The sequence below is a fragment of the Salmo salar genome, chromosome ssa16 (genome assembly GCF_905237065.1).
Source record: "Salmo salar chromosome ssa16, Ssal_v3.1, whole genome shotgun sequence".
NCBI classification, from domain to species: Eukaryota; Metazoa; Chordata; class Actinopteri; order Salmoniformes; family Salmonidae; genus Salmo; species Salmo salar.
In genome coordinates this window covers 59,956,886-59,974,065 of record NC_059457.1, presented here as the reverse complement: position 1 = coordinate 59,974,065, position 17,180 = coordinate 59,956,886, and the positions used below count along the sequence as shown (strand labels likewise).

The 17,180-nt window shown below is 44.6% G+C and overlaps 1 protein-coding gene across 5 annotated transcripts in view; it reads right to left on the bottom strand.

The window, feature by feature from the left end:
* LOC106573992 (cyclin-dependent kinase-like 5) overlaps nucleotides 1–17,180 on the bottom strand; it is a 101,472-nt gene that overhangs the window by 47,895 nt on the left and 36,397 nt on the right. For all 5 annotated transcript variants that reach the window (XR_006759793.1, XM_045697535.1, XM_045697536.1 and 2 more), the window contains exons 9-12: nucleotides 16,713–16,902; nucleotides 14,033–14,113; nucleotides 6,727–6,893; nucleotides 5,009–6,068 (exon numbers count right to left, since the gene is read on the bottom strand). Coding sequence is in view for 4 of the 5 variants with exons in the window: in XM_045697535.1 (XP_045553491.1) it covers nucleotides 5,009–6,068; nucleotides 6,727–6,893; nucleotides 14,033–14,113; nucleotides 16,713–16,902 (1,498 nt within the window). In the remaining variant the exon portion in view is untranslated. The remainder of the gene's footprint in view (nucleotides 1–5,008; nucleotides 6,069–6,726; nucleotides 6,894–14,032; nucleotides 14,114–16,712; nucleotides 16,903–17,180) is intronic.

Below are 17,180 nucleotides of genomic sequence, written 5' to 3'. Positions count from 1 at the left end.
TCTGCTGACATAATCTAATGTTTTGCTTTCGCTGTAAAGCCTTTTTGAAATCGGACAGTGTGGTTAGATAAAGGAGAGCCTTGTCTTTAAAATGCTGTGAAATAGTCATATGTTTGAAAAATTGAAGTTTTTGTATTTTTGAGGAATTTGTAATTCGCGCCACGCCTATCATTGGATATTGGAGCAGGTGTTCCGCTAGCGGAACGTCTAGATGTAAGAGGTTAACTTGGGTCAAGCGTTTCAGGTAGACTTCCACAAGCTTCCCACAATAAGTTGGGTGAATTTTGGCCCATTCCTCCTGACAGAGCTGGTGTAACTGAGTCAGGTTTGTAGGCCTCCTTGCTCGCACACACTTTTTCAGTTCTGCCCACAAATTTCCTATAGGAGGATTGAGGTCAGGGATATTTGACGGCCACTCCAATACTTTGACTTTGTTGTCCTTAAGCCATTTTGCCACAACGTTGGTAGTATGCTTGGGGTCATTGTCCATTTGGAAGACCCATTTGCGACCAAGCTTTAACTTCCTGACTGATGTCTTCAGATGTTGCTTCAATATATCCACGTAATATTCCTACCTCATGATGCCATCTATTTTGTGAAGTACACCAGTCCCTCCTGCATCAAAGTACCCCACAACATGATGCTGCCGCCCCCGTACTTCACGGTTGGGATGGTTTTCTTCGGCTTGCAAGCCTCCCCCTTTTCCCACCAAACATAACGATGGTCATTATGGCCAAACAGTTCTATTTTTGATTCATCAGACCAGAGGACATTTCGCCAAAAAGTACGATCTTTGTCCCCATGTGCAGTTGCAAACCGCAGTCTGGCTTTTTCATGGCGGTTTTGGAGCAGTGGCTTCTTCCTTGCTGAGCGACCTTTCAGGTTATGTCGATATAGGACTCGTTTTACTGTGGATACAGATACTTTTGTAACCGTTTCCTCCAGAATCTTCACAAGGTCCTTTGCTGTTGTTCTGGGATTGATTTGCACTTTTCGCACCAAAGTACGTTAATCTCTAGGAGACAGAATGCGTTTCCTTCCTGAGCGGTATGACGGCTGCGTGGTCCCATGGTGTTTAAACGATGTCAAGCAAAGAGGCACTGTGTTTGAAGGTAGGCCTTGAAATACGTCCGCAGGTACACCTCCAATTGAAACAAATTATGTCAATTAGCCTATCAGAAGCTTCTAAAGCCATTACTGGAATTTTCCAAGGCACAATCAACTTAGTGTATGTAAACTTCTGACCTACTGGAACTGTGATGCTAGCTTGAAAAATGGGTGTCTGATTATTTCTGGCTGGGCACTCTCCTGACATAATCTAATGTTTTGCTTTCGTTGTAAAGCCTTTTTGAAATCGGACAGTGTGGTTAGATTAAGGAGAGTCTTGTCTTTAAATAGCTGTAAAATAGTCATATGTTTGAGAAATTGAAGTAATAGTATTTCAAACGATTCAAAAATCGCGCCACTGAATTCAGGTGGCTGTTACGTAGGTGGGACGAATTCGTCCCGCCTTGCCCATAGAGGTTAAGTATGCTCCCTCTAATTCTGTCTTTCTCTCTCTCCCGTCCCGGAGGACCTGAGCCCTAGGACCATGCCTCAAGACTACCTGGCCTGATGACTCCTGGCTGTCCCCAGTCCACCTGGTCGTGCTGCTGCTCCAGTTTCAACTGTTCTGCCTGCAGATGTGGAACCCTGACCTGTTCACTGGATGTGCTACCTTGTCCCAGACCTGCTGTTTCGACTCTCTCTCTCTACTGCACCTGCTGTCTCGACCTCTGAATGCTCGGCTTTTAAAAGCCAACTGGCATTTACTCCTGAGGTACTGACCTGTTGCACCAGTTTTTCCTAGCCACCGTGCTTCACATCTGCATTGCTTGCTGTTTGGGGTTTTAGGCTGGTTTTCTGTATAGCACTTTGTGACATCTGCTGATGTAAAAAGTGCTTTATAAATAAATCTGATTCATTGACTTACAAAAGTAAACATTCAATAGCGAACATACTATCAATATGCTGGCTACTGTTGATACACTTTGGCGTCTCTTTTGGAATGCAGTTCTCTTAAAGGGGCAGTGTACTATTTTTAGATGTAAAAACAAAAATGAATGCAATTAATACAATGGAAACAGCTTCATAATAACCAAAGGTGGCAGGAGGTGGTTAGAGCTTTGGGCCAGTAACCGAAAGGTTACTTGTTTGAATCCATGAGCCGACAAGGTGAAAAATATGTCGATGTGACCTTGAGCAAGGCACTTAACCCTGATTGCTCCAGCGTTGCCGTTAATAACGGCAGACCCTGGCTGTGACCCCACTCTTCAAGGGTGTCTGAGGGAGAGTTGGGATATGAAAAAAAAACACATTTTCAATTCACAGATGCGTATTAATACAACCTTGTACATGTGTGAAACAGGCAATAAGCATCCACCAAATTAATTGTATTTATTTATTATAAATATATCCTGTTAATATCTGAATATAGAGAGGAAGCATGGTAACCTATAGGCCCTGCAGAGAGGAAGCATGGTAACCTATAGGAAGCATGGTAACCTATAGGCCCTGCAGAGAGGAAGCATGGTAACCTATAGGAAGCATGGTAACCTATAGGCCCTGTAGAGAGGAAGCATGGTAACCTATAGGAAGCATGGTAACCTATAGGCCCTGTAGAGAGGAAGCATGGTAACCTATAGGCCCTGTAGAGAGGAAGCATGGTAACCTATAGGCCCTGTAGAGAGGAAGCATGGTAACCTATAGGCCCTGTAGAGAGGAAGCATGGTAACCTATAGGCCCTGCAGAGAGGAAGCATGGTAACCTATAGGAAGCAAGGTAACCTATAGGCCCTGTAGAGAGGAAGCATGGTAACCTATAGGAAGCATGGTAACCTATAGGCCCTGTAGAGAGGAAGCATGGTAACCTATAGGTCCTGTAGAGAGGAAGCATGGTAACCTATAGGCCCTGTAGAGAGGAAGCATGTTAACCTATAGGAAGCATGGTAACCTATAGGCCCTGTAGAGAGGAAGCATGGTAACCTATAGGCCCTGTAGAGAGGAAGCATGGTAACCTATAGGTCCTGTAGAGAGGAAGCATGGTAACCTATAGGCCCTGTAGAGAGGAAGCATGGTAACCTATAGGAAGCATGGTAACCTATAGGTCCTGTAGAGAGGAAGCATGGTAACCTATAGGAAGCATGGTAACCTATAGGAAGCGTGGTAACGTATAGGCCCTGTAGAGAGGAAGCATGGTAACCTATAGGAAGCATGGTAACCTATAGGAAGCATGGTAACCTATAGGCCCTGTAGAGAGGAAGCATGGTAACCTATAGGCCCTGTAGAGAGGAAGCATGGTAACCTATAGGCCCTGTAGAGAGGAAGCATGGTAACCTATAGGAAGCATGGTAACCTATAGGCCCTGTAGAGAGGAAGCATGGTAACCTATAGGCCCTGTAGAGAGGAAGCATGGTAACCTATAGGAAGCATGGTTACCTATAGGCCCTGTAGAGAGGAAGCATGGTAACCTATAGGCCCTGCAAGACCCCGCATTAAAAACTACACCATGTCCAGGCCAGTAGAAATTCTGTTTGGGCCATTTTCTGGGACCCTGTCATAGCCTACAAATAGGACCCAGAGTTTTACCTGACCTGGTCATGAGATGAGGAAAAACTCCAGGCCCCAGAAAAGACAAGTACAAATTTTGCCAGACCACTTTTGAACCTGTGCTTCTACCTCTGCTTTAAAATATTATAACTTCTAAATGTCTCAAGAGAATAGTGTGATTGGCTTACCCCATCATAACTCCATTGTTTATAACAGGAACATAAACCATGTATAGATTCAAAATATGTTCAAAAGCTGCCAACTATCTTGTTCATTTTCCATCTGGCTTATGTATTATGCTAGGTCAAATGTAAGGTTAAGGAGAGGTTTCGAGGACACAGATTAAACCCTAGTCCTTTTCCATTGATCTTGCTTTTAGTCCAGGACTAGGCTCAATCTGTGTCCGGGAAAACCTCCCCATCATTTTTCAATGAGTGGAATGGGATGAAGTCTTACGTGAAAAAACACATTTACATTACCAAGTACATTAATGGGGTGAACCTACTCTAAGAGTATGTATTAGGCTGTTTGAGAGAAGGTTTGCATCCTAACCAACCCATCCAATGTGAGGACATCTGTTGTTGAAGTCCAGTAGATCAGTAAATCCACAGGACTCTAGCAGAAGTCAAGCTGAATATTTCTTTAGAATCATAAGAAACAAGGTTCTGAAGTGTCTGTCATAAATCTAGGAGATATAAAAAAAACTGTATTTTTTTGAACACATATTTAAGGTCTTTATTCTTCCATTCCTTTTTTTAAACCAGTCGGTCGGTTACCTTCAGGTCATAGAGCAAAACAGGAAACGGCGTCGTGTTCGTGAGAGTCTCCCCTTTCCATATAGTGGTCAATAGTTTGTAGGGCAAACCGTTCGGACGCTAGAGACGTTTTCGTGAAAAGACCGATTTTCGGGATGTCTCGTGGTCTGACAAACACTGCTCTAACTCTGCCACCTTTCACCGCAGATGCGGAACTGCGACATCGGCGGATGCGATGGATTGAAACGCATCCAATGCTAAACAGATATCTCTTACTTAAACTGACAGATTTTTCTAGGGATTTTTTTGCGATGTAACTTAGATTGACCCACCGGTACGTGAAATGACTCTAGGGGGTTGTGCTGAAAAGCCTTGTCAGTGCATAGGTCAAATGAGCTTTTGAATTTCCTGTCTTTTTCGGCTTCAGACAAAAGCTGATATTTCACTTAAATGTACAATATCAGCTTAGACAACACTGCAACAGGAACACCAACAAGCCACAGTGCTATGTAGGGGTCTGGTAGTGTGTTTGGGTGTTTGGTATTGGACTGACCCTGGTGATGTCATCCTCCTTGCTGGACCCCCCAGTGTGTTGTGGCAGGGTAAGGGTTAGGTGACTGTTGTAGTTAGTGTTGGGTGTAGCTAGGTGTTGAGTACTGGACTGACCCTGGTAATGTCCTCTGTAGAAGATCCTTCAGAGTGCCTGGGCAGGGTGCGGTGCTGCAGCTGGGGAGAGAGGAGCTGGAGGCTGGAGGCTCTGGTGGACATCCCCTGTCCCACCGCCAGCCCCCCCTCACTGCCCCCCCCGTGGGTCCTCTGACGCTCCCGCCGCACGTACATGGAGTGGCGGTGAGGTCTATGCTGGGAGGAGAAGGGGGATGTGTAGCCCAGGCCGTAGGGGAAGGCCTCATGAGGGGCGGACAGGGAGTGACCATGGCTTCCACCTCCTCCTCCTCCTCCCGGGTCTCCTCCCTCTGGGGACTTGGCCTCCTCAGAGCTCTTGTGTCGTGAGGAGGTGCGTCGGGAGGAGGAGTCTAGCGTATTGCTCTCTCTCTCCGAGCGCCGGCCTGCAGGGCTGTGACGATGATGACCGGTCGCCGGGCTGCCAGGAGCATTGAGGTCCAGACAGGAAGTAGGGAAGTAGCGTGATGGAAGTTCGTCACCATGGAAACGTGGGTCGCTAAGGTTCCCTACTGACTTGGCGTCGTTGAGGGCCCCGTGGCTCTTAGACAGGTTTATATAGGAGCCTCCTGCTAACCCTAACCCTCCTGTAGACTTAGAGGACCCATGCTCCCCCATGTAGCTGTGGCGGTCTCGGTCTCTGGCTCTGTGTTTGTCTCCAGACATCAGGGTGCTGGTCTTTCCCTCTACGAAGCTATGGCGGTTCTGCTGAGAGCGGCTGTTGGACTTGAGGTACTTGGCTCCCGGCCCATCTGAGGCCTTGGCTCCGGAGGTGAAGTCAAAGTCTTTGTTCTTGGTCTCTTTGGGGCTGAGGAGGTGGGGCAGGTTGTTGTTGGCTAGGTCCTTGGAGCAGGAGGCTGAGCGATTCAGGAGCTGGGGGGGTGTGGCATAGGTCTTGGGGCGGAGGGTGGGGCTCAGGCTGTTGCCATTCAGGAAGCTGTCGTTGCTAGGGTGATTGCTAGGTTGGAGGTCTTCATGACGGGGCAGGCTGGAACAGTCTCTACTAGCTGAGCGGTGGTGGTCTGAACCCTTAACACCATGACTCCTGACCAGGAGAGAAAGAGAGAGAGGGCTTTCATATTCATATTTGTTTCCTTCTATTCAGCTAGATATGACAAATCATTGAATATGTTCCCAACATAGTGAGAACAGCAGAGTAGTAAATGTTCCCAACATATTGAGAACGGCAGAGTAGTAAATGTTCCCAACATATTGAGAACGGCAGAGTAGTAAATGTTCCCAACATAGTGAGAACAGCAGAGTAGTAAATGTTCCCAACATATTGAGAACAGCAGAGTAGTAAATGTTCCCAACATATTGAGAATGGCAGAGTAGTAAATGTTCCCAACATAGTGAGAACGGCAGAGTAGTAAATGTTCCCAACATATTGAGAACGGCAGAGTAGTAAATGTTCCCAACATAGTGAGAACGGCAGAGTAGTAAATGTTCCCAACATAGTGAGAACAGCAGAGTAGTAAATGTTCCCAACATAGTGAGAACAGCAGAGTAGTAAATGTTCCCAACATAGTGAGAACAGCAGAGTAGTAAATGTTCCCAACATAGTGAGAACAGCAGAGTAGTAAATGTTCCCAACATAGTGAGAACGGCAGAGTAGTAAATGTTCCCAACATAGTGAGAACAGCAGAGTAGTTTACACTATACTGTTCCTGTTCCTCCCTGCCTGGTGTAATACTGTTGGCTACCTGGTGGGGGCGCTGTTGTCCGTGTGATGAGGCTTCCTCTTAGAGGAGCGGACTGGTGTGGGTGTAGGAGGTCCAGGTCGCTCCACTGGTCGCGGTGTCTGGAAGGCATGGTGGTCCAAACTCTGCTCCGTTAGAAACCGCTCTGTAGGACTCAACAACAGCAGGTTCTGCGCACACACACACCCACACACACAGTGTCAACATGTCTTCAACAAGCTCCACTCCCAGTCCTCACTAGTATGCAGTGAGTCATCATGATAATCATCAACATCAGACTGGAATAGACCAGCTTCACACTCTATATTAATATTCAGGGAAATGAAAATCTCCAACTTCATTGGTTTTAATTGAGCTGGCTATGTGAGTCACTAAGGAGAGATGTTTTGCCCAAAAAGCTCCTTGGAAATAGTGGTGTTTACATTACAGATACATTACATATACCTTACATTACATATACATTACAGATACCTTACATATACCTTACATTTTTTACATTTACATTTTAGTCATTTAGCAGACGCTCTTATCCAGAGCGACTTACAGTAGTGAATGCATACATTTCATACAATTTCATACATTTATTTTTTTGCTGGCCCCCCGTGGGAATCGAACCCACAACCCTGGCGTTGCAAACACCATGCTCTACCAACTGAGCTACAGGGAAGGCTGTACATTACATATCTTACATTACAGTTACATTACATATACAATACATTACAGATACCTTACATTACATATCTTACATTACAGATACATTACAGATACCTTACATTACATATCTTACATTACAGATACATTACATATACAATACATTACAGATACCTTACATTACAGATACATTACATATACAATACATTACAGATACCTTACATTACATATCTTACATTACAGATACATTACATATACCTTACATTACATATACATTACAGATACATTACAGATACATTACATTACAGATACATTACAGATACATTACATTACATATACATTACAGATACATTACATTACATATACATTACATATACATTACATTACATATACATTACATATCTTACATTACAGATACATTACATATACCTTACATTACATATACATTACAGATACATTCAAGACATTACATTACAGATACACTACATTACATATACATTACATATCTTACATTACAGATACATTACATATACCTTACATTACATATACATTACAGATACATTAGATATACATTACAGATACACTACATTACATATACATTACAGATACATTAGATATACATTATATTACATTACATTACATATACCTTACATTACATATACATTACAGATACATTAGATATACATTACAGATACACTACATTACATATACATTACAGATACATTAGATATACATTACAGATACATTAGATATACATTACAGATACACTACATTACATATACATTACAGATACATTCAAGACATTACATTACAGATACACTACATTACATATACATTAGATATACATTATATTACATTACATTATAGATACATTGCATTACATCACAGATACATTACATTACAGATACATAGCAGATGCATGATATTACAGATGCATTACATAACAAATACATTATATATACACATTATATTACATTAGATATACATTACTTCACATTAAATATACCTAAAAAAAAATTGTTATCTAGTCTTGGCACCGATAGAGAGGGCAGCCGTGCTTCTAGCCCCTACGCAACTTTGCAGTATTTTGTTTGTGTTATTTCTTACATTATTAGGCCAGAAAATGTTTTGATTATTACATACAGCAGGGAAGAACTTTTGGATATCACAGCAGCGATAACTCACCAGCATTACGACCAGGAATATGACTTTCCCGAATTGGATCTTTTGTTCGTACCCCCCAGGGCAATTTAACTGATTCCAGAGGTTGACACAAAACATCACCAGTGGAGAAAAGGTACTCAGAGTGGACTTCTAGTCTGACTCAGGAGGCGCGCACACCACCCACCGCTTCCGAGTATATTACTCACTAATGTTCAGTCTCTGGATGACAAGGTTGACAAGATCAGGGAAAGGATTTCTTTCCAGAGAGACACCAGGGATTGTAACATATTCTGTTTCACGGAAACATGGCTCTCTCGGGATATACCGTCAATCGGTCCAGCCATCTGGATTCTCAGAATTTTTTATTTCACCTTGATTTTACCAGGTAGGCCAGTTGAGAACAAGTTCTCATTTACAACTGCGACCTGGCCAAGATAAAGCAAAGCAGTGCGACACAAACAACACAGAGTTACACATGGAGTAAACAAACATACAGTCAATAACACAATAGAATAATCTATATACAGTGTGTGCAAATGTAGTAAGATTAGGGAGGTAGGGCAATAAATAGGCCATAGTGGAAAAATAATTACAATTTAGCAATTAAACACTGGAGAGATAGATGTGCAGAAGATGAATGTGCAAGTAGAGATACTGGAGGGCAAAGGAGAAAAAAAATAACAGTATGGGGATGAGGTAGTAGGGTGGGCTGTTTACAGATGGGCTGTGTACAGGTGCAATGATCGGTAAGCTGCTCTGACAGCTGATGCTTAGTTAGTGAGAGAGGTATAAGACTCTGCTGTGCTTTATCTTGGCCAGGTCGCAGCTGTAAATGAGAACTTGCTCTCAACCGGCCCACCTGGTCAAATAAAGGTGATTTTTTTTTTTTTTTTAATCAAAATTCGATCCAGTCATTTTTGATAAACACTATCTGCCTTCCAAATGACAATTATTATAATTCAAACATTAATTTAATGGAAAATAGATGTTTCTGGACAATGCACCATGCTGCCTTGTTGACAAAATGAGCAGCACAGATTACGGTTTGATTTGAGAAGGGTGCTTCTCACTCCCTGCATTCACCTGATGGCGTGATGGGCCCTTGCCTCAGCATCATCGAATCTGCCCATTATTTATTTATTTATTTATTTCACCTTAATTTAACCAGGTAGGCTAGTTGAGAACAAGTTCTCATTTACAACTGTGACCTGGCCAAGACAAAGCAAAGCAGTGCGACACAAACAACAACACAGAGTTACACATGGAATAAACAAGCGTACAGTCAATGACACAATAGAAAAAAAAAGAAAGTCTATATACAGTGTGTGCAAATGGCATGAGGAGGTAAGGCAATAAATAGGCCATAGTAGCGAAGTAATTACAATTTAGCAAATTAACACTGGAGTGATAGATGAGCAGATGGTGATGTGCAAGTAAAAATACTGGTGTGCAAAAGAGCATAAAAGTAAATAAAAACAATATGGGGATGAGGTAGGTAGATTGGGTGGGCTATTTACAGATGGGCTGTGTACAGCTGCAGCGATCGGTTAGCTGCTCAGATAGCTGATGCTTAAAGTTAGTGAGGGAAATATAAGTCTCCAGCTTCAGCGATTTTTGCAATTCGTTCCAGTCAATGGCAGCAGAGAACTGGAAGGAAAGGCAGCCATATAGGTGTTGGCTTTGGGAATGACCAGTGAGATATACCTGCTGGAGCGCGTGCTACGGGTGGGTGCTGCTATGGTGACCAGTGAGCTGAGATAAGAAGGAGCTTTACTTAGCAAAGACTTATAGATGACCTGGAGCCAGTGGGTCTGGCGACGAATATGTAGTGAGGGCCAGCCGACGAGAGCATACAGGTCGCAGTGGTGGGTGGTATAAGGGGCTTTGGTGACAAAACGGATGGCACTGTGATAGACTGCATCCAGTTTGCTGAGTAGAGTATTGGATGCTATTTTGTAAATGACATCGCCGAAGTCGAGGATCGGTAGGATAGTCAGTGTTACGAGGGTATGTTTGGCAGCATGAGTGAAGTGGGCTTTGTTGCAAAATAGGAAGCTGATTCTAGATTTAATATTGGATTGGAGATGTTTAATATGAGTCTGGAAGGAGAGTTTACAGTCTAGCCAGACACCTAGGTATTTGTAGTTGTCCACATATTCTAAGTCAGAATCGTCCAGAGTAGTGATGCTAGTCGGGCGGGCAGCAATCGGTTGAAAAGCATGCATTTGGTTTTACTAGCATTTAAGAGCCGTTGGAGGCCACGGAAGGAGTGTTGTTTGGCATTGAAGCACGTTTGGAGGTTAATTCAGTGTCCAAAGAAGGGCCAGATGTATACAGAATGGTGTCGTCTGTGTAGGGGTGGATCAGAGAATCACCCGCAGCAAGAGCGACATCATTGACATATACAGAGAAGAGAGTCGGCCCGAGATTTGAACCCTGTGGCACCCCCATAGAGACTGCCAGAGGTCCGGACAACAGGCCCTCCGATTTGACACACTGAACTCTGTCTAAGAAGTAGTTGGTGAACCAGGCGAGGCAGTCATTTGAGAAACCAAGGCTGTCGAGTCTGCCGATAAGAATACGGTGATTGACAGAGTCGAAAGCCTTGGCCAGGTCAATGACTACGGCTGCACAGTACTGTCTTTTATCGATGGCGGTTATGATATAGTTTAGGACCTTGAGCGTGGCTGAGGTGCACCCGTGACCAGCTCAAAAACCGGATTGCACAGCGGAGAAGGTACGGTGGGATTCGAAATGGTCAGTGATCTGTTTGTTAACTTGGCTTTCGAAGACTTTAGAAAGGCAGGGCAGGATGGATATAGGTCTATAACAGTTTGGGTCTAGAGTGTCTCCCCCTTTGAAGAGGGGGATGACCGCGGCAGCTTTCCAATCTTTAGGGATCTCAGACGATACGAAAGAGAGGTTGAACAGACTGGTAATAGGGGTTGCAACAATGGCGGCGGATCATTTTAGAAAGAGAGGGTCCAGATTGTCTAGCCCAGCTGATTTGTACGGGTCCAGGTTTTGCAGCTCTTACAGAACATCTGCTATCTGGATTTGGGTGAAGGAGAAGCGGGAGGGGCTCGGGCAAGTAGCTGTGGGGGGGGCGGAGCTGTTGGCCGGGGTTGGGGTAGCCAGGAGGAAAGCATGGACAGCCGTAGAGAAATGCTTATTGAAATTCTCGATTATTGTGGATTTATCGGTGGTGATAGTGTTACCTAACCTCAGTGCAGTGGGCAGCTGTGAGGAGGTGCTCTTTTTCTCCATGGACTTCACAGTGTCCCAAAACTTTTTGGAGTTAGAGCTACAGGCTGCAAATTTCTGTTTGAAAAAGCTGGTCTTTGCTTTCCTGAGTGACTGTGTGTACAGATACATTACAGATACCTGACATTACAGATACATGACATTACAGATACATTAGAATACAGATACCTGACATTACAGATACCTGACATTACAGATACATTAGAATACAGATACCTGACATTACAGATACCTGACATTACAGATACCTGACATTACAGATACCTGACATTACAGATACCTGACATTACAGATACATTAGAATACAGATACCTGACATTACAGATACCTGACATTACAGATACCTGACATTACAGATAACTGACATTACAGATACATGACATTACAGATACATGACATTACAGATACCTGACATTACAGATAGATTACATTACAGATACATTAGAATACAGATACCTGACATTACAGATACCTGACATAACAGATACATTAGAATACAGATACCTGACATTACAGATACATGACATTACAGATACCTGACATTACAGATACATAACATTACAGATACCTGACATTACAGATACCTGACATTACAGATACATAACATTACAGATACCTGACATTACAGATACCTGACATTACAGATACGTAACATTACAGATACCTGACATTACAGATACCTGACATTACAGATACCTGACATTACAGATACCTGACATTACAGATACCTGACATTACAGATACATTAGAATACAGATACCTGACATTACAGATACATTACAATACAGATACCTGACATTACAGATACCTGACATTACAGATACATTAGAATACAGATACCCGACATTACAGATACATTAGAATACAGATACATGACATTACAGATACCTGACATTACAGATACATGACATTACAGATACGTAACATTACAGATACCTGACATTACAGATACCTGACATTACAGATACCTGACATTACAGATACATGACATTAGAATACAGATACATGACATTACAGATACCTGACATTACAGATACCTGACATTACAGATACCTGACATTACAGATACCTGACATTACAGATACATTAGAATACAGATACCTGACATTACAGATACCTGACATTACAGATACCTGACATTACAGATACATTAGAATACAGATACCTGACATTACAGATCCATTAGAATACAGATACATGACATTACAGATACCTGACATTACAGATACATTACAATACAGATACCTGACATTACAGATACATGACATTACAGATACCTGACATTACAGATACCTGACATTACAGATCCATTAGAATACAGATACATGACATTACAGATACCTGACATTACAGATACCTGACATTACAGATACATTAGAATACAGATACATGACATTACAGATACCTGACATTACAGATACCCGACATTACAGATACATTAGAATACAGATACATGACATTACAGATACCTGACATTACAGATACATGACATTACAGATACGTAACATTACAGATACCTGACATTACAGATACCTGACATTACAGATACATGACATTAGAATACAGATACCTGACATTACAGATACCTGACATTACAGATACCTGACATTACAGATACCTGACATTACAGATACCTGACATTACAGATACCTGACATTACAGATACATTAGAATACAGATACCTGACATTACAGATACCTGACATTACAGATACATTAGAATACAGATACATGACATTACAGATACCTGACATTACAGATCCATTAGAATACAGATACATGACATTACAGATACCTGACATTACAGATACATTACAATACAGATACCTGACATTACAGATACATGACATTACAGATACCTGACATTACAGATACCTGACATTACAGATCCATTAGAATACAGATACATGACATTACAGATACCTGACATTACAGATACCTGACATTACAGATACATAACATCACATTACAGATACATTAGAATACAGATACCTGACATCACATTACAGATACATTAGAATACAGATACCTGACATTACAGATACCTGACATTACAGATACCTGACATTACAGATACATGACATTATAGATACATGACATTACAGATCCATTAGAGGCATGTGTTTTAATGGAATGGAGAGTCATACCCTACTTTTCTGTGTGAATCAGCATAACCCTAAACCTAACCCCAGTAGCATCCCTGACCTTTAACTCCTGACCTCTGACCTTACCTTCATGAGGTCCAGCAGGGCTCCACTGATGAACCCCAGGTACTTCCTCTCCAGGGTGGTGGGGTGGTTCACAGCTGGGAACTGAAACGCACACAACAAATAGCATGGTTTGCATGTCATGCCTCTACCACCAGCAGCAGCAGCCAGTCAGCCAGTCAGTCAGTCAGCCAGCCCGTCAACCAGCGAGTCAGTCAGCCCGTCAACCAGCCAGTCAGTCAGCCAGCCAGCCGGCCCGTCAACCAGCCAGTCAGCCAGCCAGTCAGTCAGCCAGCCAGTCAGTCAGCCAGCCAGCCAGTCAGCCAGCCAGTCAACCAGTCAGTCAACCAGCCCGTCAGCCAGCCAGCCAGTCAGCCAGCCAGTCAACCAGCCAGTCAGTCAGTCAGCCAGCCAGCGAGTCATCCAGCCAGTCAGCCAGTCAGTCAACCAGCCCGTCAGTCAGCCAGTCAGTCAGTCACCTAGTCAACCAGCGAGTCAGTGAGTCAACCAGACAGTCAGTCAGCCAGTCAGCCGGCCCGTCAACCAGCCAGTCAGTCAGCCAGTCAGCCGGCCCGTCAACCAGCCAGTCAGTCAGCCAGTCAGTCAGTCACCTAGTCAACCAGCGAGTCAGTGAGTCAACCAGCCAGCCAGCCAGCCAGCCCGTCAACCAGCCAGTCAGCCAGTCAGTCAGCCAGCCAGCCAGTCAGCCAGCCAGCCCGTCAACCAGCCAGTCAGCCAGCCAGCCAGCCCGTCAACCAGCCAGTCAGCCAGCCAGCCAGCCAGTCAGTCAGCCAGCCAGCCTGTCAACCAGCCAGTCAGCCAGCCCGTCAACCAGCCAGTCAGTCACCTAGTCAACCAGCCAGTCAGTCAACCAGCCAGTCAGTCACCTAGTCAACCAGCCAGTCAGTCAGTCAGTCAGCCAGCCAGCCCGTCAACCAGCCGGTCAGTCAGTCAGCCAGCCAGCCCGTCAACCAGCCAGTCAGTCAACCAGCCAGTCAGTCAACCAGCCAGTCAGTAAACCAGCCAGCCAGCCAGCCCGTCAACCAGCCAGTCAGTCAGTCAGTCAGCCAGCCAGCCCGTCAACCAGCCAGTCAGCCAGCCAGCCAGCCAGTCAGCCAGCCAGCCAGCCCGTCAACCAGCCAGTCAGCCAGCCCATCAACCAGCCAGTCAGTCAGCCAGCCAGCCAGCCAGTCGGTCAGTCAGTCAGTCAGCCAGCCAGCCCGTCAACCAGCCAGTCAGCCAGCCCGTCAACCAGCCAGTCAGTCACCTAGTCAACCAGCCAGTCAGTCAACCAGCCAGTCAGTCACCTAGTCAACCAGCCAGTCAGTCAGTCAGCCAGCCAGCCCGTCAACCAGCCAGTCAGTCAGTCAGCCAGCCAGCCACCAGCCAGTCAGTCAACCAGCCAGTCAGTCAACCAGCCAGTCAGTCAACCAGCCAGCCCGTCAACCAGCCAGTCAGTCAGTCAGCCAGCCAGCCCGTCAACCAGCCAGTCAGTCAACCAGCCAGTCAGTCAACCAGCCAGTCAGTCAACCAGCCAGCCAGCCAGCCAGTCAACCAGTCAGTAACGTCAGCCAGTCGGTAACACCAGCCAGAAACACCAGTCAGTAACACAAGCCAGTCAGCCAGCCAGCCAGCAAGTCAGTAATGATCTGAACCTCTCCTCACAGCAGAATGGAGATAAATTATGTGTCACTGTGATCCAATCAGTCATGCCACAGCTAGCAAGAGAGAGAGGGAGAAGACGGAAAAAGAGATGGAGAGAGAGAATACTGAAATAAGACCAGAGATAGAGAGAGAGAGAATACTGAAATAAGACCAGAGATAGATAGATGGAGAGAGAATACTGAAATAAGACCAGAGAGATAGAGAGATGGAGAGAGAATACTGAAATAAGACCAGAGAGATAGAGAGATAGAGAGAGAGAGAGAGAGAGAGAGAATACTGAAATAAGACCAGAGATAGAGAGAGAGAGAGAGAGAGAGAGAGAGAGAGAGAGAGAATACTGAAATAAGACCAGAGATAGAGAGATGGAGAGAATACTGAAATAAGACCAGAGATAGAGAGAGAGAGAGAGAGAGAGAGAGAGAGAATACTGAAATAAGACCAGAGATAGAGAGAGAGAGAGAGAATACTGAAATAATACCAGAGATAGAGATGGAGAGAGAGAATACTGAAATAAGACCAGAGATAGAGAGATAGAGAGAGAGAGAGAATACTGAAATAAGACCAGAGATAGAGAGATAGAGAGAGAGAATACTGAAATAAGACCAGAGATAGAGAGATAGAGAGAGAGAGAGAATACTGAAATAAGACCAGAGATAGAGAGATAGAGAGAGAGAGAATACTGAAATAAGACCAGAGATAGAGAGATAGAGAGAGAGAGAATACTGAAATAAGACCAGAGATAGAGAAATGGAAAGTTGGAGAGAATACTGAAATAAGACCAGAGATAGAGAGATAGAGAGAGAGAGAGAATACTGAAATAAGACCAGAGATAGAGAGATAGAGAGAGAGAGAATACTGAAATAAGACCAGAGATAGAGAGATAGAGAGAGAGAGAGAATACTGAAATAAGACCAGAGATAGAGATGGAGAGAACAGGAAGAAGAGCAGCGTAAGAGAGCGTGTGAGGGGGAGTGAGGGGAAGAGAGGTGGACAGATAGAGAGAGTACTGAGAGCAGAAACAGTTTCCAGCCTGTCCTACCCGTAGCCCGTGGAATCGAGGGTTATTGTAGAAGAGTTTCATCTGTTCAGTAGGCAGTGGTCCCAGGACTTTCTGGATGGTGAAGAGCTGATCTATCTCACTCTCTCCTGGGAACAACGGCTGGCCATCACTCAGCTCCCCCAGAATGCAGCCTACTGACCACATGTCTACTGCCTTACCATACGGAGCCCTGGGGGAAGAGGGGAGACGGGGGAGAGAGAGGGGAGAGGGGAGACGGGGGAGAGAGAGGGGAGACGGGGGAGAGAGAGGGGAGAGGGGAGACGGGGGAGAGAGAGGGGAGACGGGGGAGAGAGAGGGGAGACGGGGGAGAGAGAGGGGGAGACGGGGAGAGAGAGGGAGAGAGGGGAGAGAGAGGGGAGACGGGGGAGAGAGAGGGAGAGAGGGGAGAGAGAGGGGAGACGGGGAGAGAGAGGGGAGAGAGAGGGGAGACGGGGGAGAGAGAGAGGG